The 26670-nt window shown below is 43.2% G+C and overlaps 2 protein-coding genes across 7 annotated transcripts; both read right to left on the bottom strand.

Annotated features, from left to right (window-relative positions):
* Positions 1 to 338: 338 nt before the first annotated feature.
* On the bottom strand, positions 339 to 5668 carry chrm4b (cholinergic receptor, muscarinic 4b). Of its 2 annotated transcripts, XM_069529084.1 has the most exons (4): positions 5528 to 5668; positions 3595 to 5409; positions 1242 to 2577; positions 339 to 975 (listed from the first exon to the last, which is right to left on the bottom strand). In XM_069529084.1, the coding sequence occupies exon 3, from the start codon at positions 2570 to 2572 to the stop codon at positions 1265 to 1267; it is 1308 nt and encodes a 435-aa protein (XP_069385185.1). In that variant the 5' UTR covers positions 2573 to 2577; positions 3595 to 5409; positions 5528 to 5668; the 3' UTR covers positions 339 to 975; positions 1242 to 1264. The 2 variants fall into 2 exon arrangements, with proteins under 2 accessions (XP_069385185.1, XP_069385184.1); XM_069529083.1 differs by having other exon boundaries at positions 339 to 2577.
* On the bottom strand, positions 5462 to 26659 carry ambra1b (autophagy/beclin-1 regulator 1b). Of its 5 annotated transcripts, none has more exons than XM_069529079.1 (19): positions 26182 to 26659; positions 23572 to 23777; positions 22097 to 22155; positions 21490 to 21673; positions 19300 to 19472; positions 18962 to 19028; positions 16693 to 18239; positions 16437 to 16523; positions 15333 to 15518; positions 14678 to 14758; positions 14137 to 14237; positions 13946 to 14056; positions 13021 to 13209; positions 12777 to 12931; positions 12369 to 12508; positions 11480 to 11584; positions 10193 to 10380; positions 9420 to 9545; positions 5462 to 8900 (listed from the first exon to the last, which is right to left on the bottom strand). In XM_069529079.1, exons 2-19 carry the CDS (start codon positions 23701 to 23703, stop codon positions 8353 to 8355), a joined length of 4179 nt encoding a protein of 1392 aa, XP_069385180.1. In that variant the 5' UTR covers positions 23704 to 23777; positions 26182 to 26659; the 3' UTR covers positions 5462 to 8352. The 5 variants fall into 5 exon arrangements, with proteins under 5 accessions (XP_069385180.1, XP_069385182.1, XP_069385179.1 ...); XM_069529081.1 differs by having other exon boundaries at positions 16693 to 18215; XM_069529078.1 differs by having other exon boundaries at positions 26349 to 26659.
* Positions 26660 to 26670: the final 11 nt, after the last annotated feature.

The raw sequence follows: 26670 nt of genomic DNA, 5'->3' as shown, positions 1-26670 counted from the left end.
AATAATCAATAATAACACAAACAATAATCAAACAATAATCAATAATAACACAAACAATCATCATTAATAACACAAACAATAATCATTAATAACACAAACAATCATCATTAATAACACAAACAATCATCATTAATAACACAAACAATAATCAATAATAACACAAACAATAATCAAACAATAATCAATAATAACACAAACAATCATCATTAATAACACAAACAATAATCATTAATAACACAAACAATCATCATTAATAACACAAACAATAATCAATAATAACACAAACAATAATCAAACAATAATCAATAATAACACAAACAATAATCATTAATAACACAAACAATAATCATTAATAACACAAACAATAATCAATAATAACAAACAATAATCAATAATAACACAAACAATAATCAAACAATAATCAATAATAACACAAACAATAATCATTAATAACACAAACAATAATCAATAATAACACAAACAATAATCATTAATAACACAAACAATAATCATTAATAACACAAACAATAATCATTAATAACACAAACAATAATCATTAATAACACAAACAATAATCAATAATAACACAAACAATAATCATTAATAACACAAACAATAATCAGTAATAACACAAACAATAATCAATAATAACACAAACAATAATCAATAATAACACAAACAATAATCATTAATAACACAAACAATAATCAATAATAACACAAACAATAATCAATAATAACACAAACAATAATCAATAATAACACAAACAATAATCATTAATAACACAAACAATAATCAATAATAACACAAACAATAATTAATTACACAAATGATAAACATTAATAACCCGGTAAATAAATCAACTTCTCTGTGACGTCACTCTGTTTAACATCTCGTTTCAAACTGAGTCTGACTGGTCTCTGACTGTGTCGTCCCCCTGAGGAGGAAGACGATTGGTCGTTGGTTTGTTTGAATCTGTAAAAAACAAACTTATAGCATTTCCTGTTTCAACATCAATCAACGGTGAACAGACTCAACCTGACAACAGAGAGAAGCAAAACGAGCACGATGAGACAGACACGAGACAGACACGAGATAGAGACGAGACAGACACGAGACAGAGACGAGACAGACACGAGACAGAGATGAGACAGAGACGAGACAGACACGAGACAGAGACGAGACAGAGACGAGACAGACACGAGACAATGACATATCAGGGGACCAACCTCCATCTTTACCTGATGGACTGAGAACCCGTGTGTCAGCGGAACTTGGTGCGGCGACAGCGAAGGAGGCTGCAGAAGGTTTTCCTGAAGGTGACGTTGCAGAGGGCGTAGCAGCCCGGGTTGATTGCGCTGTTGATGTAACAGAGCCAGTATCCGATGGTCCACAGGCTGTTTGGGATACAGAAGTGACAGAAGGTTGCAATCACGGCCATGATGTTGTAGGGCGTCCAGGTGAGGATGAAGGCCAGCAGGATGGCCAAGATGGTCTTGGTGACCCTCCTCTCCCTTGCCATCACTCGATGCATCCTAGTTTCCTGGGACTTGAAGCTGGGACAGGTGGAAAACGCCATAGACGCCCTCCTGTGGAGGTCGGTGTTGGACGAGGAGTCACTCTCAATTTTGTTGTTATCTTCACATCTGGTGCGACACTGCTGACGGGACAGACAGATGTCTGCGAGCTCTGACGTGTCTCCAGGACTTCTGGACACCCTCCGGTTCCTTCTGGTCTTTGGCGTGCTGGACTCTGATTGGTTCAGAGACAGGTCTGAGCAAGGGTCGCCGGTCACCCAGCTCCATCGCTTAAAAAGGAAGTCTTTAATGGACAGACTGGATGTCCTGAGCGTGCCCTGCGCTGACTGGAGACCGCTCAGTCGTTTGCGGCTGCCGGAGGACAGACGGCTGTACAGGACGATCATAACGATGGCCGGGAAGTAGAAGGAAGGAAGCGTCGTCCCCAAAGTGACGGCCGGACTGGCCAGCAGCTGCGTGTAACACTCTCCATCGGGGACGAATCGTTTGCCCCCGACGTTCTGCCAGCAGAGGATGGCGGGGGCCCAGAGGACAAACGACAACAGCCAGGCTGCTCCAATCATCAGAATGGCCATCCTTCCGGTCCGGCAAGTCGGGTAACTGAATGGGCGTGTCACGCAGAAGTACCGATCCAAACTGATGATCAGCAGGTTCATGACAGAGGCACTGCTCACCACGTAGTCCACAACCAGCCACATGTCGCAGAGCGCTGCCCCCAGTGGCCAGCGGCCCAGCAGCAGGTAGAGAGCGTACAGGTTTATGGAGAAAAGGCCGATGATCAGGTCGGCCACCGCCAGGCTCAACAGGAAGTAGTTGTTGACGGTCCGCAGATGGCGATTTACTTTGATGGAGATGATCACCAGCGTGTTGCCGAGCACAGTGACGATGCTGAGGGATGCCGTTACCATGACGATGAGGATGAGCTGACCGGTGCCGTACGGACACACTGCTCTGATTGGAGGCTGATAGGAGGCGTTGATGCAGGGGCGGAACCGAGCAGAGACGTTGATGTCTGATCCAGGTGCTTGTTCCATGTCTCCTTCAAAATATAACACAGCCAATCACAGAGCTTCACATCCTGTTACACACGTTGCTAATTTAATTTGTAAAAACATTCAGCTGCGAACGCCGAGTCCAAACGTGCCAGAGAAGCAACTGATGAAACAATCAATCATAAATTACTAAAAGATTTAAATCTGAAGTTCTAGTTTGTTCTAGTTTAAAAGAGCTGGTAGTTAATGACTCTGAATGAATGAATGAATGAATGAATGAAGAACTGATCAGAAACATTCAAATCAATCTGATGATCAGCTGCTCTCTGGACTGACCACCAGAGGGCAGCGTTTATCCCTGAATGATCCAGAGTATGGGTTAGGGATCTGATCTGATCTGATCTGATCTGATCTCACGGTTGTGATCCAGAACAGAACAGTGACCCCTGACTCAGAGTTAAGCCCCGAGCTTTACACTGCAGCCCTCATATCTCACAGTGAACCACGTTTCACAGCTGGACCATGATCACTAGACTTGATACACAACATGTCTCCTCATCTTCATCAGTGACTCCTCAGTTCATGTGTCTGCTCCTTCATCTCTATCAGACATGTCCTCATGTACAAATACTTTAAACATGAAGTTAAACTGTTTCTTCTAATGTAGAGAATCTGTTGATGTCTTCAGTTCATCAGCATCTATTGTCCTCGTGTCCTGGAGACGGATCCTCACATGTGACTCTGAGCTTCAGTTACTGCTCAGAAAGTGTCTCTGTAGTTTTAACTTGTTGAGTGAAGGACAGAGGACGCTGCTGCTTGTTGACATCGATGAGACAAACTGATTTATGAATATATATCAATAAAATGTGATTATTCTATTAAAAATCCAATGCATGTTTACAGTGTGGTGAAAATATGTTCACAATAAAAGTCCAGCAATAAAAACATTAGTTATTAAAATAAAGTCAAAGTAGTTCTGACTGATTGTTTGTCTTTTCAGAATAAAGTGAGTAGATGAATGTTGTTCAGACTGAACCAGTTGAAACAGATTTGAATCCACTCACCTCTGATGTTCTCCTCAGTCTGACAGGAAGCTGCAGCTGCTGCTTTATGCAGCACGGACCCCGCCCCCACATGACACTAACCCTAACCCCGCCTCTGTTACAGACAACGCTTCTACATTATCGACCAATCAGGAGACAGGTCCATCAACTTCACCTGTCAATCACAAACTTTTCACACAAACTGATTCTAAAAAGACGTGAGTTCAACATATCCAGGATGTCCGTCAGTGTTCCAGCTGAACTTAACAATCACAGTCAGGCTCAGTCGTGACGCTGGTTAACTCGTTAAGTTCACTCAGGTTTGACTGACAGCAGAGCCTCATGTTTCACAACGAGGATCGAACTGTTCCAGCTGCTAAAAGCAGGAAGAACAGCTGGAAACCATCTGGATTGTGTCAGGTGGGTTCTGTTGAAGCTCCAGCAGCTGACAAAGGTTCATCCTCTGAGGAGAATCTAGATCTTTCAGAAACTCCTCAGAGGATCTCAGAGGATCTTTTGGGTCTCTGAAGACCCTGGTCCTCCTCAGAGACTGGAACGATCCACAGCAGCTCCACGATAACAACATGATGTCATGGTTCAAAGGAGGGGAGTGGTCAGTGGGCGGAGCTTTATACTGTTTGATCTCTTATCTCCAGGTCAGCTGATCACCATAAGTTACCATGGTGATTTACCCGATAACAAAGCTTCATGGGACTGAAAACTCTGAATTAAACCTGAAGTTAAGTGATAACCACAAATCCTGCTTCTTAGTACTGAAAAAAAAACAGAAAAATATTATATCATACATTATATATATATATATATGACAGCAGAGCTAATATATAATATATACATAACATATATTATATATTATGTATATAGCATCAAATCCTCCTCATTCTTCAGGTGAGAAGTGGAGCAGAGACAGGAAGTGATCACCGAACGAGGATCTGATGCTGTTGTGAACGAGTCTGAGCAGAAAACCTGCTGCTGAGTTGTTCAGCTGTGAAACATGACGATTCTCTACCAGCAGGTTAAGGTCTGAAAACTGCTCTGTAGTGTTATAATATATATATATATATAATATATATATATATATATATATATAGTGTTTGTGTAACAGTGTCTCGCATCATGTGAAGTGACGTAAAACTGAGCGATCTGATTGTGGCCATGAGTTTTGGGTGAATAAAACATCTCTGATCTCTGACTTGTCTTCTACAGGAGAATGAAACATTCGATAGCTTGAGCTGAGTCTCCCTCGGAGTGTTCAAACATACTCATTAATTCAAATCTCTATAGAGAATAAATGATTCTTTCTTGTTGAGCTCTTTCACCTCCAGGTGGTTGTTCGTCTCCACCAATCAGAGCAGGTTCAGTCTCCATACATTTATTTCCAGACCTGTGAGGTCATTGTGACCTTTGACCTTCAGCCACAATCTAATCAGGTAATTTTTAAACTAAAATGTGAAGCACCTCCTTCGAAAGAAGAGAAGATGGACGGAGAGTTAAAAGAAGCCTCTGACCACGCGCTGTCGCAGCAGAGGTCCGATATCTACATTAGGTTTAGTTCCACGTGGCTCTGATCATCTTCCTTCACCTTGTAACTCAATTTGAAATCTGTTCAGTTTCAGAACCAAATGATGAACAAAGAACTAAAATACTAATTTCCCTGATGAACTGTTTATTAGTTTAGAATTGAAATGACGACCTGAGTGTTTTTACATCAGTTTGATAAAAGTTCGGATGTTTGAAGATTTTAAAACCAAAGTGAACCAAATTTTTTTCACACACATTTTTATCAAGAATGTTTTAGTGAAGAAACTGTGACGAGAGCTGAAACACACACACACACACACACACACACAGAGAGAGAGAGGACGACAGGTTGTTTTTAAAAGGTTCATTGATCAAGTAAATTCAGGATCATTCAGATCAGTTGTTTCTGTGTCACCTGCTCGTCACATGCAGCCGCTTCCTCCGCAGGTCGCCCTGGAAACGAGATCTCTGATCTCACCTGGACTCACCTGCAGGAAATAAAGGTTCAATAAAAAAATCTCACGTAAACGACCCCTTGAATCCCACAGTGTCTCTGCTCCAATCAGAGCTCTCCTTCCTCTTCATAGGTCCATCACCCCCCCTCACACACACATACACAACACGAGCAGCACATCAGCGTCTACACTGCGCCGTGTGACGTGGAGTAAGAATACAAAGTAAAAAATAGCGTCTGTACAGTCTCTCAGGCTGAAGAGGAAAAGTTGAGTTGATCAAATTCAAGTTTTTTCTGCATGCAGAGGGGCGGGGTTGGGGGGGGGGGGCAGCAGAGGCCTGTTCACCGACAGAAAGTTAAAAAGGTCGACGAAATGTTTTTAGTAACGTTCAGTAAATTATCACTGGAATAAGCAGCGCAGCCATGTTTGACCTTTATCATTTCCCATAAGGCCACAGTGGAACAGCAGATTAAAACCAAGTTGAGCGTGATGTTGTTTTTCTTTCTTGCTTGGATTTTCAGATTGAGACGTTCAGACGTGTTTTCATCCAAAACCACTAAAAGTTGAGCAACATGTCCGAGTCCGTCCGTCTGAGTGTGAGCGAAGGTTTTAGAGTGAAAGCTTCTGAACGTCCTGATCTCAAACTGAAAGACCGAACTCTGGTTTAAAGACAGGAAATGAACCTGAATAATTATTGTTCAAGTTTAACTACGGCTGCTGACGAGCCAATACAGGAAGTGACATCATGGCTGTCCTGAGCTGATCTGGACTCAGTGTCAGACGACCTCTGAGACAACTGAGCGTAAGCACAATGACGTGACGCCGTCACCTTCTGAGTAACGTTTGATACCAATGTTCTCGTTCTAAAACTCAGCAGCAGAACGTAGAACCTAAGGAACAGGTGACGTTCTGACGCTTCACGTTACAGAAGAAGTTTCCTGTGGTGGACGACGACAGCTGAGTCACAGGGATCGTGCACGTGTCTCCTGCCTGTGCAAACAGTGACTCACGACTGCAGAACATACGAATCAATCCGCTGCTGAAATTAGTGCCCACTTCCTCTTGTTCGTGTTTTTATCTGAAACTTTATGTGAGTGGGAGGTTTTTTAAATTCAGGTTCTCTGGTTTATCTCGTTATTAAACTGACATCAGAATTTCTACAGCTTGTTATTGTCGACTCTGCAAAAGAAGGAGTGACGCACATTCATTGGCTGCTCTAATCCAAACAGATCAGATCCTCCGTAGCTTCATGTTTTTACCAGACACGCCAACACAAGGAATCAAACATGTGACGGGAATCAAACATGTGACATGTGATCACAGAAGCTGTTCCCCATTGACCCAGACAGCCGCTGGTCTGATGAGAATCACTTCAGCGTCACGTTCATGTCGAACGCCATCGTGGTTTTTATATATTTCTACTGTTGATTTAAATAAATGTGTTTTCATCTCGTGCTGAGAAGAAAAGAATGAAACATAACGTTCACATTACGCCAGCGTCCACACGTTCACTGGTGTCAAACATTAAAAATGAGCTGTGAACAACTGCAGAGAGCACATCAAACCAACAGGTGGCGATACAACCCCACCAGAAACAACCACATACTGCAACTACAGCCGGACGACATGACGGCTCCCAAAACTGAAGCCAAATCATCTGGACCACCCCCTGGTGGCTGGCTGCAGTAAAGGTTATAGACCTCCTCCATGTTGGTTTCTGTCTTTTCAGGTTTTGTTATTTGATGAAATGAAAACAGGCTGAGACGTCATGATTGACAGCTGACTCTGATTGGTCGAGAGCGTGTATGGACGGGACCAAAGCTCCAGCCCACCATCACACAGAGGTTCGTGAGTGACTTTAGCTTCATTTCTGTGGAAGTGAAGAATCGCTGTCATCTTTATTTACAGTCTACGGTAAAGATGAGACAGCCAATCAGGAGCCAGGACGAATGCAGTGATTTCGAGTTCCAGAAAGTTTTGCAGAAACCATAATTTTAAAGTAAAATTATTTTTTAAAGATGTGTGAAAAGCACTGACACACAAACACACACGCACCTATAGTGCATTTAACTTGGCTGGTAGGTATTGAGGGGGGAGGGGAGGGGTGGGGGTTCCTTCTCCTCTTCAGCCTTTTGAAAAAACAACCTATGTATTTGATGAACTGCAGCGTCGTTGAACAGACGTCCGGTAGCTTCAGGTCTCTGAGTCCCAGGTGTCAGTCATTGATGATTGATGGATTGTGTGATTGATCAGTGACGTCCGAGGAGCAGAGTCCCGCCTCCGACACATCATGATTACACACGGTACAAAACAGGCTTCAAGATAAAGTAGTGCTGAATTCACTGTTAACACTTCAATCACGCATTTATATTTACTACTATGCAGCACATCGGAGTAAATGTGTAAAAGAAAGACCCCCCCCCCCCCCCCCCCCCACGGCACTTTGACACAGGAACCTTTTCTCCCGTCGCGCTGACACTTTAAACAAACAAGCAGAGAGGAGCTCAGCGCTAACTGTTCAAGTAGGAGCCCTTTCTGACGAGGAATGGTCGCGGTTCAGCTTCAGTCCAGTTTTTCTAAGTGCACGCCAACGCCGTGGCGGGTTTTGGGTGAGGTGGGGTTCTTGTGTCCCTTCTTTTCCAGGCGGGAGACCCCTTTCTTTTTCAGGCGGGAGACCCTGTGCAGAGTCGAAGCAGCACCCTTTTCTTTGTGAGATAAGGCTTTGAGGAGCGCCATTAACGAAATCCATCAACCAACGCTCTGCTTCTCTTGGCCAATAGGAGAACTACCTGCTGTACGGGTCACCTGGGTAACTATTGGGGCCACACCCCCCGCCACCGCTGGGCAGGGGGCTGTGAGAGGTGGAGGAGGAGGACGAAGAAGGGGAAGTCAGCAGCAGCGAGGAAGAGGAAGGACCCGGCAGGGAGTTGTCGTCCGCTCGTCCTCCGTCAAATACATCGTCCATGTCTACAGCTAGAGAGAGGCCGGAGGGCTGGGGGCCAGACAGCACCTGGGGGCCCCACATGGGAGCCAGTTGTTCAGATGGGGCGGAGGCTTGGGGAGGAAGGTAAGACTGGTTCTGTGTGATGAGGAGAGGTCCTGAGGAGGAGGAAGGGGCCGTAAGGGTGGGCTCGGCTTGAGGTCTGGAGGCCCCGGTGCCTGTCTGGGAGCTGCGGTGGATTCGATGGCTGACAATGATATTGTTTCCAAAGCCACCCATGGAGGCCATGGTGGTGCTCTGCTCCCGCTGGACCACCGCCGTCATACCACCTTCTGCAATCAGCCGGCGGATTCGAGCCAGAGCGTCTTCACCTGAACCGAACTCTGGGGAATCTGCAAAGAGAGCGTGACACAACAGGACTTACTCACACAAGAAACACACAAACATCTGTCGTTTCATGACACATCTGTACAACCGTCACAATCTTTTGTATCCAAACTTTCCTCTGAGGTTGGACTGAGCTGCGGCACGAGGCAAAGACTTCATCAGTTTACAAACACTCAAACTGATTATCAAAAACAACTTGTGTTGGAGCATCTGGAAACGACAGCAGAACTGAGAAGAGAAATAAATAGATTAACCGTCATCAGTGGAACCATGAACCTGATCTGCAGCTGAGACTTTATCAGGTTGAACCAGAGAAAAGTGACAAACGAGTCTCCAGACAACAAGAACCTGTCAGACTATCAGTGATCAATATTCCAGCCTGAAAAGATACGAGCCGCTGTCATCAATATTTACTTCCAATAGAAACAGAAACATTGTGTAATAAAATCCAGACTTTTACAAGAAAGATGAACCAAACTCATTTTCAAGTACAACCTGTTACTCAGAGTCAAACTGTGACGTACCAGCAGCTGTGGACGCGTTGGCATCGGATGAAGCTTCAGTCTGGACGTCGTCCGGAACGCTGCTGCTCTGAGACGCCTCCTGCTGCTGGGACGCTCCACTTGTGGAGGGAGTCTCTGCTGAGGCATCTGAGGAGACGAGGACGAAAAATTCAAGGATCCTTAAAAAAACGTCTTCCACGATAAACCAGAGTCAGTCACATATGTTGTCATTTTTAGAGGGATTGAAAAGGATGATCAAAATGTGGCAGATTCATTTTGTCAGAATAATCACAGACTGAGACATAAACTCCTGAGGACAATGTTTACTGACGTTCTAAAGTGAGTAAGTAGAGACATTTTCTATAGAAACTACCAGAGGAGTCGCCCTCTGCTGGTCATTACACACAAGACAGGTTTTCAACATTCGGTCTCACTTCCAGGACGCAGAGTCTAAGTTTCACCAGTCGGTGCCTTAGTGTTGGTGGAAGCAGAGGATCATGACCTACGTAGTAGTGTGCATTTTTTTTATATTGACAGCTTCACTGCAGTCAACAAATGGTAGAGGTTAAAAACTTTAGATGTTTTATCTCCTCCTCTGATTGAGCTCAGGTAGTTCCGGGTGAAACGGAGAAATAAGGAATGATGCACTTCAGGCTACTACAGTTCATGTTAGAATCCTCGTTGGTTCTTTAATTACACAGTGATGAAAACTGTTTGCATCACTGTCTGGAAGATTAATATAACAATATCATTAAATATGAGAGGGTGTCATTGTTATGTAAGTGCTTCAGTACTAGGTGGTGGCTGGGAGACGCTGGGCTCTGATAGGTCCCTCTCTGTTTGTGTCTCAGCGTTCTGCAGCTGGACGATTGGCGTCTGGGTTCCTTGTGATGTCACTGATGGCGTGGGATGTCGGGGCTGAAGACCAATCGCGTTCATCAAACCCATGTCTCTGTCCAGCCTCCAGCCAGAACGATTAGGCCTGAAAACAGAGGAAACCAATTAGAGATTAAATAACAACCCTCCGTCTGCACACCTCAGCAGTCATAGCTTCACAAAATAATAAATTTAACTGCACAACAGATGCCAACACACAACAAGGTCAGTAATTTATTATCCATGTTAAGTTATGGATGAATCAGCAGGATGAGTCCGCACTGATAAGAACCAATCAGGAAGAGAATGTCAGCGTCATGGTTTAGTCTCAGTTTGTGTTTGCACTTTAGAGTATGACGGGAGTGACCATGGTAACTAATACAGCGGAGCCACAGACCCTTCACAATATATTTCACAACACGTGTCTGTGCTGATGTGATGATGGTGCCTGATGAAACCACAACACCGTCCTTCCCGAGTATTCATTATAAAAGCTGCATTAGGAAGATACATCAGATTACACTTCCAGGCCCCGCCCTTAATTTCTGCTGAAGATCTCTGAAACCCCTCCCTTCTCAACAGTGCATGATAGTAACCATAGAAACACAGGCGGCCAGAATAAACGACTTTCACAACGACGCAATTTCATAAACGTAATTATAGTTATAATGGAAAACACTAGCTAATGTTAGCCTGACTGCTTCATCACATAACATGAGAGGTGCAGCTAGCTGGGCTGATAGCATGTGAAGTAGAAATGTGGCTTACTCATGTAGAAACAAGAAGAGCAGCACGATGCTCACAGACAAGCTAACATTAGCCTGACTGAGCTGCTGCTGGCTCTGCTAATTGTGCAGGAGCTGTGATTGACACTCAGGCACTCGGTCTGGTTCTGATTGGCCTTTTAGAAATGGGAGTGTTAAATACTTCCAAATTGCATTACGACCTGTAGATGGAGCCAGAGGAGATTTTCCTGCCTGATCCTAGTGAGTTTCTTTAACACCAGCATGAACACGGAGAGCTGCATTAGATAAAGTTCTGACATCGTAAATAAAGTGAGTTAACATGTTGATCGTGAAATCTTTCACAACTGTTAACTACCAATAAAACGTTTTAGTTTAATCAGTTTAGTCGAGTTTCAGCAAGGTTTTATTTTGACAAAACAACTGAAACATGAGAACGCGTGTGATTCGTCCTGTTCTCACCCCGGTCTGTCAGAGCCTCGGGTTCTGCTCGTTCCACTGTTGTTGACAGAGAATAAAGGTTCACTGCTCGACTCTCCGGGACCCTCACCATCGCTGCGATAGAACCTAAACACACACACACACACACACACACACACACACACACACACACACACACACACACACACACACACACATACACACACACACACACACACACACACACACACACACACACACACACGTGCCACTCGTTAATTCACTTCCATTCAGGAAGTCTTAAAAGCAGAGGAGGGATTTCTTCGTGGAATCACAAGGACCATGACCTCATTAAACTCATTTATTGAGCTCACAGTTAATGTTCTTCCTGTTCAGACTGAGCATTAAGATAATCACATCAGGTGACTTCTCGCTGTGGAGGAGGAAGCTCAGAGGGAAAACCAACAAGCCAGGAGGATGATTTAACATAAAGTTAGAACTTACACTTCATTCTTTGTCTCAAAGGTTCCTGCAGGTTTCAATGTACGACCTGAAGACCATAATGAATCAAATTTAAATCCTACGTCGAGTACGACAGCTATGAAGGAACATCGGAGTCATAGAATTAGAGAATAACCTTGGTCACACCACGTTATCTTTCAGCCTACAGACTACAGAGATCGATGGTAACCATAGTCTTTGAGAAAAGTTAAATTTTTTTGGTTTGGTCCATGTCCCATGTGTTAACATGGAGGAGGTGGGGTTTATAACCTATACTGCAGCCAGCCTTCATTTGTAGGAACCATCATGTCGTCCAACTTTATTTACAGTCTGTAAATCAATCATCAGTGTGAAGTGAAACTCGTCTTCCTGTAGTAGCATGAAGGATTAATGGTTTCTGGTTTCCATCCTGACGCTGGTGGACACTCACACTGGTCGGCAGATCACCAAGTCTCCCTTATTTGTTCCATAAGCCAGACCCATCCCAGGATCCGGCAGCCAGCGAGCCGAGTTGATGCTGACATGGCGCCTCTGGTCTGGAGCCATGGGATAAACTACGTTGAAGACCATCTGAAACAAAGCAGCAGCTTCAGCACACACGTGTTCAACAACAGTTACTGTGAAAAGTGTAAATATAAAAGTTCAGCCACAAAACAAACTCAAAGTGTTTGACAGATATAAAACTGAAGCTCCATCCACGCTATTATGTTATTGACAAAATATTACAACTGGACAATAATCAGAGGGAAACAGGTTAAAAAACACAATGATGATGTCAGACAGAAAACAGACACTGTGTGTGTGTGTGTGTGTGTGTGTGTGTGTGTGTGTGTCTCACCCTGATAGAAGTCTCTCCTCCGTGTGGCTGTTGCAGACGGAAGACTTGCGCCACCATGTGGTCGGTGGTAGGATGTAGCAGGATCCTGCGAGAGGCCAGACCCACCATCACATAGCAGCCCATCGGAGACAGACTGACAGAGATGGCATTCGGACCTGGTGAGGAGGGAGGGGGGGGGGGGTAAAAGATCAAATTACACATTTCTACACTCAGGACGGGAGCTGGACTTGAGAGGGACACTTACCAAACCTCTTGGTGTAGAGCATCTCTCCCAGGTTGTGTGGAGCCAGAGAGTAAATGGCCAGGATGCCTTCATCTGGAAAACCCCGCTGACTGCTGGGAATGAAGACGGCCAGCAGCTGACCGTCTGCTGAGATGTCACAACTCGCATCGTTGTAGATCTTACAGTTCGGAACCAGAACGTTGACCGAGGCTGGTCAAGAGAAAATAAGACAAGTCTTCAGTACTTCACTCTTCAGCTCTCTGAAGCAGCATCTGACCTGAGAATGATCGTCTTTATATACAGTCAGTGATGGTCTTTATATACAGTCAGTGATGGTCTTTATATACAGTCAGTGATCGTCTTTATATACAGTCAGTGATGGTCTTTATATACAGTCAGTGATCGTCTTTATATACAGTCAGTGATGGTCTTTATATACAGTCAGTGATCGTCTTTATATACAGTCAGTGATCGTCTTTATATACAGTCAGTGATGGTCTTTATATACAGTCAGTGATCGTCTTTATATACAGTCAGTGATCGTCTTTATATACAGTCAGTGATGGTCTTTATATACAGTCAGTGATCGTCTTTATATACAGTCAGTGATGGTCTTTATATACAGTCAGTGATCATCTTTATATACAGTCAGTGATGGTCTTTATATACAGTCAGTGATGGTCTTTATATACAGTCAGTGATCGTCTTTATATACAGTCAGTGATCGTCTTTATATACAGTTACTGATTTACATTATGGGTAGAATATACAATACAATTTGGGAATATTTTTAACTAAGCTTAGATTAAACAGCTGTTTGACCTTTGGTGACTCTGCAGATTCACTGTTTACTAAACATTCTATAAATGAAAAAACAGATCAAATAAACTGAACGCAGCTCAGTGATTTCAGACTCGGTGAATGATGCAGGTGAGTGTCATCGTACCGTTGCTGATCTCCGGCAGGTCAAACTTGGTGAAGTCCCACCACTGCAGACGGTAGGTGGTGTTTGCGATGTTGCTGGCGACCGCAGACTGTCCGTCACCGATCGATGCTCCTGAGAAAACAACAGGGTCAGCTCAACTTCAGAGTTGAACATTTCCTCTGTTTGTCTGGCAGCTGTTGTGTTGCGCTTACCTGCGAGTACTCTGTTGACGGACGAGTGTGTGGCCAGACCGGGCTGCCCTCTCTCGTGGAAGATCCCAGCATAGGGCAGATACTCAGGGAGGAGGAAACGCCTACAGCAGAATGGTTAAAACAGCACTGATAAAAAATCAAACCTGAGCTGAAATCAATAAGTTGACCCTTGCTTCCTATTCACTTCCAATGTGTGCGAGAGTGAGTGGGAAAGTAAACATTAACTTCCTGTTGTTAAGCAAATCTGCAGCGTGGCTAGCTTAAACTGAAATTTGACCCACAACACCACATCGTGTTGTTTGCGCACTTTGGATTCTGTTTGCGCACTTTTGGATTTTATGTTCATGGGCATCCATATGCACCCCCACTACCTCCATAGATTGCGACAGTAGCATTAGAGTGAACCAGAATCTGAGGGATACTCCAGATCCTTGACGAAAGATCTGAAACATATCAAACTAAACTAATAAACAAAAGAGAGAACAGGTTCTGCAGAAAAAGAGGAGTTTAGAGTTCAGATCAGACCTTCAAGTGGACTCACCGAGGAACAAAGCGACCCAGTGAAGGCGCAGACATCCTCGCATTACGTGGCGTCCTGTGTCTCGCTCTGTCCCCATTATCACTGGAATAAGGAAAATGTTACAGGCTCAGAAAACATTTTTCAAACAAAGAAAACAGAATTAGGGAACAGAATACTGGTTTTGTTGAAAATGAAAAAAACACAAAGTTCATTCAAATATTCACAAGAATATTAATACTGCAAAGTCAGAGACACTCGTCGCTAACAGCAGCTCATTCCACCGTCGAGGAAACAGATAACAATTGTCCGGACTGTTGCTGTCCCTTTTGGACTTGATGAAATTAATTCAAATTAAATCTTTATACTCTAAATAAATAGAAGCCAATCACTGAATATTTATATTGATCACTCAAATCTGATAGCTTTTTGTGCAGTGCAGCTCTGATACATCCGCCTCATGATGACGAAGCTGTGTTTTGACATGAGTTTATCCTAAATGTTTCAATCATTGGTTCTGTCAAACAAAACGACTACAGTATGACACTGAGCTGCTGTGATGATAGAACATCACTTTGCCGAACTTTGTGCTGTGAAAACACTTTTTTCTTCTTTTTCCTCAGACTGGAGTTATTAAAAAGAGATGAAAAATAGTGAAAAGATCCACAGTGAAACCTACTCCAGCTCCTCAAAGTCCATGTCACTGTTGTCCATGGAGCTGGAAGGGTTGCTGGCAGGGCTGTCTGAAGAGGACGACATGGCCCGCAGGCGGTTCTGCTGGTAACGAAGCGAGCGCTGGCGAATACTGTCTCGTCTGGAGAGATACTGGATCATCCTCTGGGCGTAGTAAGCAGCTGGAGAAAGTCTGGCCAGAACAGACAATAACTTCAGGCCCATTCTTTCAACAGCAAACAAGAGTAGCAGTGACCGGCTCGAAAAGTGTCGTTAGAAATCTGACACCATGTGACTTGGAAACTGTTTTCTGACATTAGTGTGACACTGGTTTTTAATCTCGTGTTTGTTATGAAAAGAAAAATCTCCATCTGATGTGTAGTATCCTCTCTTCACTTGACCTCTGACCTTCCATCCCTGCACAGGAAGTGCCGCTTTAATCCACTGAGACGTGTGAGCAGCTCACATTCATTTGAGAGGAAACTCTAAGCTCACTTTAATTAAGCGTGAGCGTTCCTGACTGGATCGAGCTAAATGAAGTGTGAGCGTTCCTGGCTGGATCGAGCTAAATGAAGTGTGAGCGTTCCTGGCTGGATCGAGCTAAATGAAGTGTGAGCGTTCCTGACTGGATCGAGCTAAATGAAGTGTGAGCGTTCCTGACTGGATCGAGCTAAATGAAGTCTGAGCGTATCTGACTGGATCGAGCTAAATGAAGTCTGAGCGTTCCTGACTGGATCGAGCTAAATGAAGTGTGAGCGTTCCTGACTGGATCGAGCTAAATGAAGTGTGAGCGTTCCTGACTGGATCGAGCTAAATGAAGTGTGAGCGTTCCTGACTGGATCGAGCTAAATGAAGTGTGAGCGTTCCTGACTGGATCGAGCTAAATGAAGTGTGAGCGTTCCTGGCTGGATCGAGCTAAATGAAGTCTGAGCGTATCTGACTGGATCGAGCTAAATGAAGTCTGAGCGTTCCTGACTGGATCGAGCTAAATGAAGTGTGAGCGTACCTGGCATAATCGAGCTAAATGAAGTGTGAGCGTACCTGACTGGATCGAGCTAAATGAAGTGTGAGCGTACCTGGCATGATCGAGCTAAATGAAGTGTGAGCGTACCTGGCTGGATCGGGGTAAATAGGGTGGTCTCTTGATCCTGACATGTCATAGCGAGATAACGATAATAGAGAGGATTCCAAAAGTCGCCTGTATGAAAGAAACAAGTAAAAATGACTGAATACACAAGTCACCCTTTGAGGTTAAAGCAGCTGATGGGTGATAAAACCATGATTAAATGCAATGATTTAAATTTCTACATATCAAACAGATATTTAATTATTAACCCACTAACAAAGTGATGACATGGAGACTGTACCTCCTCAGGGAGTCCTCATCTGGGGGGTCAACAGGCATTTCTTGGCTTAAGGCCTCCGGTGGCTCTGCCGATCGTCCAGCAGCCGCCTGCCGGTAAACCCTTTCCCACTGCGCTGTGTCCTGGTTGTACACCAGTCCCACCGTCTGCTCTCCAGGCTGGCTGGAAGATGGGGCTATTGGGAAGGCCACTGTTCCTGCTCCTCCACCTCCAGGGGGTGGCGGATGCTCATTGGGCTCTGGAGGCGCCCTCCTCTCTTGGGTTTGGGCTTCTAGTGTCCTCCTGCTCTCCTCAGGGTGCCACGGGGCTGAAGAGGCAGGGAAGGAGGAGGAGGAAGAGGAGGGCTCCAGAGACGAGGCAGAAGTGGAGGAGGCCTGGCTGGTGCGCTCCCAGCGCTGAGAGTCATGGTTGAAGGTCAGTAGGTTGTGGCATGCCCGGCAGCGGTTCAGATGGCCGCGGGAGGCCGGGGGAGTAACACTGTTGTCCAGGTTGTGGGAGGCAGGGGGGGGAGGGAGAGGAGGCTGGTAGTGGATGATGGTAGGGGTGGAGGAGGAAGAGGAGGAAGGCCCTGCTCTTTCTGGGTCCATGTTATTATTCAGCAGCTCTTGGCTCTGCTCCTGGCTTCCATCTGTCATGGTGCCCCCTAATGGAGGCTCCAGGTCCTGCATACGGTCAAACTCCATGAAGTAGCGGCTCAAGTTGCACTGCAGCACATTGCGGAAAGAGGCCGTGTTGCTGCGAGAACCATCCCAGAATGGGTGGTGACCGCTGCTTGTACCTGCAGCATCTCGGGCCCCTGGGTCTCCTTGTTGGGGGAAACCCCGTCCCTCAGTGGCAGACGTGTACACGGGGGAGTGAGAGGAACCGTCTTGCTGACGGAGCACTGACAGAAGGCTGATGGAGGACGAAGAGGTTCTGGGGGGCAGCATACCTGGACCAACCCCTCCCTCCCTCATGCTGAGCAGGTTGCGTGTCCAGTCAGGTCCTGGTCTGGAGGTGGAGTGTGGCTCCATGCTGCTCGGTGCAGTGGGATTAAGAGAAGTGCCGGCGCTGTAGTAGACTGATGTAAAGGCTGAGGGTCGTTCAGTGGGTTGTCTGGGCTCTGTGCGAGCTGAAGAGAAAGTGGAAGCAGGGGGAGGCTGGGGGGCATCAGACGATACCCGGGGATCAGAGGGGGTCATAGAGGACCCGTTGGCAGGCAGGGAAGGGTTCCGATTGACTGAGCAGCGACTACACAGACAAACCATGCCCAGGTGCTGAGTGCATCCAGGGAAAGGTGGCCCGCGTTCAGGGCTGGGGTACTGGGGCAGAGGCATGCTGGGTGATTCTGCAACATTGCTCCCATTGTCACCTAGAGGGCGCGGCTGCTCGCCTCCCACCTGAGCCCCAGGGGAGCGAGATGACAAAATGTGGAGGAAGTTGTGAAGTATCGGCGTGCGGCGAACCGGTTGGGTCGGCAGGAAGGAGCGCTGACGGAAGTGAGGCATCTCAACACTGTCCATGGGAACCTCCGAATCCTCCTCATTCTGAAAGAGAGAAATAAACAGCTCCTACAAATAAATAAATCAATATGACATGAAGTATATGAAAAAATGAATGCAGCCATTAATACATTTTTTAAAGCCATTAATACATTTATATTTCTCTTTTAATTTGCTTCTGTTTTTGATTTATCTACTTTCAATTATGAATAAGTTATTTTGTAAACTTTGCTTTTCCCCTATTTATTGTGTGAGCAAATCATGTGTCGATCTATGATCTCTGACGTGAATCAACCAAAAGACAAAAATACATGAAAAATGTAAAGACAAATAAATAGGTTTTGGGAAGTAAAAGTGCAGAGAGTGAATATGGAATCAATTTAAAACTTTAAAAACAGATTGGAAAAATGAAATATTAAATGGGAAAGTAAATAAAAGTGGAATTAAAATAAAGTCAGAAAAATAAAGAAGCCAATTCAAATGGAAAAACCAATTCAAATCAAGTTAATTAAAGCCTGCATCTATTTCAACATTCTTTTAATCCATTTAATGGCATATTCATTTATTTATAGTGTTGTTTATTAGTTTATCAAATGTATTTTATTATATGATATATATATTATATATATTGTACATAATATATTTAGGCAACCAGCAACTATATATCTGAGCTGATGTTGAAACAGCACTCTAGAGTAAGATTCATTTTTCAATGACAGTTTTAAAGGAATTATTGATTTCATAACCAATAATTCTTATAAAACTGCCTCAGCACAGCCCAGACTTCTTACCTGCTGATTGGACGGATTTACTATCGCCGTCAGCAGGTTGTGACCCAGAGGGTCAAACCTCACCAGCCTGAAATTACACAAGGAACACACAAAAATGTGATAATGATTTTACAGTGACATCATTTATCAACAGAATTTTAACCATCAGTCACTAAACATGAGCAGGTTCTCTTCAGAGCTCAGAAGATAGAAAACTTAGAAAACCACTTGGAACTAGCTGGAGGACCAAGTGTTTTTTTCTGTCAGTTAAGTTGCGTTCTTCTTGTTCTTCCTATTTTGGAATGAATGAAGGAAGCACTGTCCATCAGCACAGTGAGGAGTCAGACATCTAAACCCACCGAACTCTCTCCGTCTCACTGCCGGTCTTGACGACAGCGAAGGGCTCCGGTCGGCTCCAGTCCCAGAAGTGGAGCTCGTTGTTGGTGGCGATCAGGAGGAGCTGAGCGGTCGGGTGGAAGGCCAGAGAGGCGATGGCAACATTACTCTCTGTGAACCAACTCTCACTGCCGCCCTGCAGAAAGAGCACATCCCATCATTAACCTGAGCAGGTACGACAACAAATCGTATATATCCTCGACTCACAACTGAAACCTTTACACTTATTTCTACACTTAAATGAAAGAGAAGATAAATCAACCAGAGAAAGACTTTAACATTAACTGAAAAATGTATAAAGACGATCACTGACTGTACATAAACCATCACTGACTGTATATAAAGACCATCACTGACTGTATATAAAGAGCATCACTGACTGTATATAAAGATGATCACTGACTGTATATAAAGACGATCACTGACTGTATATAAAGATGATCACTGACTGTATATAAAGATGATCACTGACTGTATATAAAGACCATCACTGACTGTATATAAAGACCATCACTGACTGTATATAAAGATGATCACTGACTGTATATAAAGATGATTACTGACTGTATATAAATATGATCACTGACTGTATATAAACCATCACTGACTGTATATAAAGACGATCACTGACTGTATATAAATATGATCACTGACTGTATATAAACCATCACTGACTGTATATAAAGACGATCACTGACTGTATATAAACCATCACTGACTGTGTATAAAGATGATCACTGACTGTATATAAAGATGATCACTGACTGTATATAAAGACGATCACTGACTGTATATAAAGATGATCACTGACTGTATATAAAGACCATCACTGACTGTATATAAAGACGATCACTGACTGTATATAAAGATGATCACTGACTGTATATAAAGATGATCACTGACTGTATATAAAGATGATCACTGACTGTATATAAAGATGATCACTGACTGTATATAAAGATGATCACTGACTGTATATAAAGACCATCACTGACTGTATATAAAGACGATCACTGACTGTATATAAAGACACTGACTGTATATAAAGACACTGACTGTATATAAAGACGATCACTGACTGTATATAAAGACGATCACTGACTGTATATAAAGATGATCACTGACTGTATATAAAGACGATCACTGACTGTATATAAAGACGATCACTGACTGTATATAAAGATGATCACTGACTGTATATAAAGACGATCACTGACTGTATATAAAGACGATTACTGACTGTATATAAAGATGATCACTGACTGTATATAAAGACACTGACTGTATATAAAGACGATCACTGACTGTATATAAAGACGATCACTGACTGTATATAAAGACGATCACTGACTGTATATAAAGACGATCACTGACTGTATATAAAGACGATCACTGACTGTATATAAAGACCATCACTGACTGTATATAAAGACGATCACTGACTGTATATAAAGACCATCACTGACTGTATATAAAGACACTGACTGTATATAAAGACGATCACTGACTGTATATAAAGATGATCACTGACTGTATATAAAGACCATCACTGACTGTATATAAAGACCATCACTGACTGTATATAAAGATGATCACTGACTGTATATAAAGACGATCACTGACTGTATATAAAGACGATCACTGACTGTATATAAAGACCATCACTGACTGTATATAAAGATGATCACTGACTGTATATAAAGACGATCACTGACTGTATATAAAGACGATCACTGACTGTATATAAAGATGATCACTGACTGTATATAAAGACGATCACTGACTGTATATAAAGACGATCACTGAGTGTATATAAAGACGATCACTGACTGTATATAAAGACGATCACTGACTGTATATAAAGACACTGACTGTATATAAACCATCACTGACTGTATATAAAGACACTGACTGTATATAAAGACGATCACTGACTGTATATAAAGACACTGACTGTATATAAAGATGATCACTGACTGTATATAAAGACGATCACTGACTGTATATAAAGACGATCACTGAGTGTATATAAAGACGTCTTTGCAGTGTGGTGCTAACATCTGTCTCAGCTCAGATACGACACAAACAGAAGATGAGCTTCACTTCCTGGTCTCAACAGAACCACATCCAGTCCCTCGGTGGGTCGTACTCACGTGCAAGTCCCAGATGCGGACTTCGCCATCAAGGCACCCGGAGGCCACCAGGCCAGGTATTGTGGGGTGAAAGGTCACACACCAGGGGGTTCTACGATGGCCCACTAAGGAATGTAGGCACTTTCCAGTCTTCACCTCAGTTATGTAAATGTTGTGGTTGACATGTGTGGACGCCATGAGGGTCCTTTAAGAAGCAGAGAGTTCACAAGGCTGTAATGTAAGAACCTCTTTCATCACCACTGATAAATAACTCAGAAATTCACATCAATAAATATTATTTCTGCTTTTCCAGCTACATGGAGCAAAAATATTTGAACAGAAAAAAACTCTGCGATTTGTGTTTATGAAGAAGCCGGTTGACAATTTAGTTTGACAATATTTAAGTGAAATTCAACTTCACTGAACGTGGTTTCCTGTTGTAGCCGGTGGCAGTGGTGGTCTCTGACTCGGAGTAGGGGTTATAACAAAACGAATGACGGCAGCAGTTTGGTTTGTTTCTAATAGACTGGTGAATAAACAGCTGCTACTCTGTAGCTATAGCAAACATAAACACTTTCACACGTAATGATACATAGTTATTTCTGAGAAGTTCAGAGGATTTCCTCACCTGTCGGGGCTGAACGCCAGCAGGAACGTCGAGCGAGGGCTGTCCGGCAGTTCCACCTTCTGTTGGAGACACAAACACATTTATTCTTGAGGAGATAAAAACATCTCACAGGAATATTAATATTAAATTTGACAATGATTAAAATGAAGCACTAAAATATCACAGTTTACAACACAAGGATTATTCTACATTAAATTTCTGCCAATAGCTCCCTTTCACCTAAATCTTACACACTGGACCTTTAAGTCTGAATCATGTATCAGGTGTGAGAGGTTCCTCAGACAAGGTCCAGACCAACGGTCCAAAATTTAGTCCAACAAAAGAGGTGGTCTGGACCAAACTGAACCATGGTTCTGTTCATTTACAGCGTGGTATATCTGACATGTTTTCTTAAAAATTACTTATTGCAAATAAGTGGCTCCAACTAAATGCCAGTAAGACCAGAGTGGTCTTGTTTGGTTCCTCCTCTTCCATCACTTAGGGCCCCTGGTGCCTCACTTCCATGTCCAGGCAAAAACTCTTAGTGTCATCTCTGATCCAGCCTTAAACTCTTATAAACATATCTCAGAAATATAGACAAACTCAAATCACTCCTCTCTTTTTTGATTTGAAGATCGTCCCTACTGCCTCTCCATTGGACTACTGCTATGTCCTCCTTTTAGGCACCAGTCAGCCATCACTGTCTCAATTGCAACTGGTGCAGAATGCTGCTGCTAGACTCCTGGCTGGTTTTAGGAAGGGGGGCAGTATCTCACCTGTTCTTGTTGAATGACTTCTTCTAATTGTTTTAAAGCTTTACATGACCTGGTGCCCCAGTACATTTCAGAACTTCTCTGCCCCCTTCCATCCACAGATCTTTTAGATCAAACTGCTCCTGGCCCTCGGTCAAGGCTAAGGGTGCGTTTGCTGCAGTTCCCCAAAGCTATGGAACAGTTTTCGAGTGTTCCCCCTCGGTTGAGACTTAAGACCAGACTGAAGACCCACCTGCTCTCTCTGGCTTTTGACTGCCCCTTGACTAATTATTGTCTTATTATTTATTTACTTATTTGCTTTGAGCCTGTTTGATCAACCTGTATGCCAAAGAATTTGCTTTTATGAACTCATCTTAAACTTATCAGGTGGCTTTTACTATTCTATGACTTGTTTTTATCTCTTCTGATTCTATTATTTTATTGTACAGCACTTGGGTCACCTCTGGTTGTTTTTTAATGTGCTTTATAAATAAACTTGATTTGATTTATTATTCTGACAATTAATTTTCTGTCCTTCCACTAATCAAAACTGCAAATGTACTGAGTGTTCACTTTATTAGGTTCACCGTTAAGTTCAATTCATTATACCTGTGATGCTCAGTTGTTGTTCCACCGGCTACATTAAGGGCTGAACTTCATTTTTTACATCCATGTTGTTTCCTTTGAATTATTTTATTCATCCCATATGGAAATTTATTATTTTATTGTGGTAACACTTTGTACCTGACTCTGCCATTTCATCCAGCGGACTTTCTCCTCCACCAGTAGCTGCAGGAGACGCTGCGAGCCGAAGGTCTGGGAGCCTCGCTCCCGGTTGGACAAGATCCGGACCGCGTTCTTCTGACGGGACGCCATGTTGCTACCGGTGGCCCTGGCTTTTTGGCGACTCACTCCCACAGCTGCAAGTCTGTCGCCATGCAGAGTTTAGGCTGAGAGAGCAAAGCAGTTGTTCAGAGTACAGGACAAGAAGTTGGACTTAGTGTCACAACCATGAGCCTCACTCAATAATAAAGTCAACACAATAAAAGCATGAGAACAGTCACAAGAAATGATATTAATCTGACAGTGATGTTCAGAGAGGAAAAGGACAACTGAGGCAGAGCTCCGACTCGTTCTACCACAATCACACTTTAAATAATTATGTTTATCTTCATCAATTCATTTCTCAGTTATTTTCCCCAAGAGACTCAACTCAGTGGCGTACGTTTGAGAATCACTTCAACAAGAAGTTCATTATTAAATGACAAACATACACCACAGGGTCATGTGATTGATTTAACGGTCTGTAGTTTGAGATTTCAGTGTCTCTTAAATAGAAATCATTAACTGTTTGTTTGTACAGTAATAGTTCTATTGAGCGGCTTTGTTTTTTATTTCATGTCTGTTAAATGACTGTAGTTGGCGCTGTGTTTGAATGTGTGTGGAAAGAATGAGCCGCTCGTCATCTCTCTTACAAGAGTCAGAGTTTTCTCTGCAAACAAAGATATAAACTGTAAAATCTGAATGTGGAAAACCATCAGTGAAAGACTAAAAATAAGTAAACAGTTGTTTCACCAGACGTGGTGTACAGTCAGTAATCTACATATATTATAATATATGATCTACATCCTGCATCAGGACTTTAGTTTGATATTTAAATGAGTTCCAGTGCAGTTAAGAAGAGAAGTTTTCTTCTGATACAAACTGATCAAGACTGAACTGAAGCTCTTTACATTGACACAGAAGTTTTACGCTGTGGAGGTGTTTCTGTACGAATGTGTGCAAGTGGTGAGAATGTGAGTCGTAATTATGAATCCTTTTTTCATTTTCATTCAAACATTTCTGTGTTGTGGCTTAAGCTGAGTAACACACTGCTATTGATCCACTGTTGTGTTACTGCTGCATCTTTAAAACCTGTACGAATAATAGAGCAGAAGATACTTTGATCTTGTTCAAAGGAATATGAAACAACCTATCTTCTGTTTGAATGTATTTTATTTCTATTCTTAATAAAAGAATCTGATTATTGTGTTTACATGAGTTAATATTCCATTCATGTTCCTGTTTACATATTATTGAGTCTGATTATGACTCACGTCAACATAAAGTCCACGACGTCATACGTTTGATGTTCCTGCCATAAATTAAAAACTAAAATAATTAACTAAATCGTTTTTAATGCTCAATGCAGGTCATGTGGTGACATCAGTTGCGAACTGTCATAGGTTATAAAATGCTGTGAAAACTCCAACAGGACGTTATAATGTGATTTAGCCTTAAACATGTTGACACGATGAGACTGATGTGAGAAAACTCCACATCGGATTATTCTGACTGGCGACACCACCAATCTATGAATATTCCATTCATATTACATGTTAGTTTGATTATGACTCATGTCATAAACAGTTATATATGTTAGATTCACATCTTTATATAGAGGTAAACAGTTATATATGTGAGTTAATATGTTTATATAAAGATAAACAGTTATATATGTGAATTAATATGTTTATATGAAGATGAACAGTTATATATGTGAGTTAATATGTTTATATAAAGATGAACAGTTATATATTTTAGATTCACATGTTTATATGAAGATGAACAGTAATAGGCATTAGATTTACACACACACACACAGACACACACACACACACACACAAACACACACATCATACACACAGACACACACAGACACACACAGACAGACACACAGACAGACACACAGACAGACACACACACACAGACACACACACACAGACACACACACACACACACACACACACACACATCATACACACATCATACACACACAGACACACACACACAGACACACACACACACACACACACACACATCATACACACATCATACACACACAGACACACACAGACACACACACACACACATCATACACACACACAGACACACACAGACACACACACACACACACACACACAGACACACACACACACACATCATACACACAGACACACACAGACACACACACACAGACACACACAGACACACACACACACACACAAACACACACATCATACACACAGACACACACACACACACAGACACACACACACAGACACACACACACACACACACACACACACACACACACAGAGACACACACACACACAGACACACACACACAGACACAGACACACACACACAGACACACACACACACACAGACACACACACACAGACACACACACACACAGACACAGACACACACACAGACACACACAGCTCAGTGTGAACAGACGCATTAACGAGCTGTTTACAGTTGAACAGTTTAATGAGGAGATGTTAGCAGTTAGCCGCGGAGCTACATTACCTCTGTCCGGATACAGCCGCCACACCGAGGGCCTTAGAAACTAAAGCTCCGGATTCTTTGGACGGTTTGAGTGAGTGTGGTGTTAATGTCCACGGAGACCGATGGTTCATTTAGATTATAACCTCAGGAGTGTCAGAGGAGCGAAGAGAAGCGGGAGTGCGGCCTACCTTCCTTTATCCTGTCGCTCCCAGGCTGGGCCATCACAGGCGAGCTAACAGGCTAACAGCAGCTAGGCTAGCTTATCAGCTAGCTCGGCCAAAAACGGGAAATGTGGCCGCTGCAAATACCGAAGTGACCGCCGCTAACATCGGTGTGAGACGGTTAATGTGAGCAACAACTTCCGCTGACATCAACGAGCAACATCCAGAGAAGCGAGGAGCAGAACAGGAAGCGTTTCTAAGGCTTTGATCTTTGATTAGCTGCCCGACGACAACTGCTATTGCGCAAGTAGCCAGCGGCTAGCTAGCCACAGGCTGATCAGCAGATCAC

Source organism: Paralichthys olivaceus, chromosome 7 (genome assembly GCF_024713975.1).
Source record: "Paralichthys olivaceus isolate ysfri-2021 chromosome 7, ASM2471397v2, whole genome shotgun sequence".
Lineage (NCBI taxonomy): Eukaryota > Metazoa > Chordata > Actinopteri > Pleuronectiformes > Paralichthyidae > Paralichthys > Paralichthys olivaceus.
The sequence above is the reverse complement of the archived record's forward strand: the minus strand, read 5'-3'. Positions and strand labels throughout refer to the sequence as shown.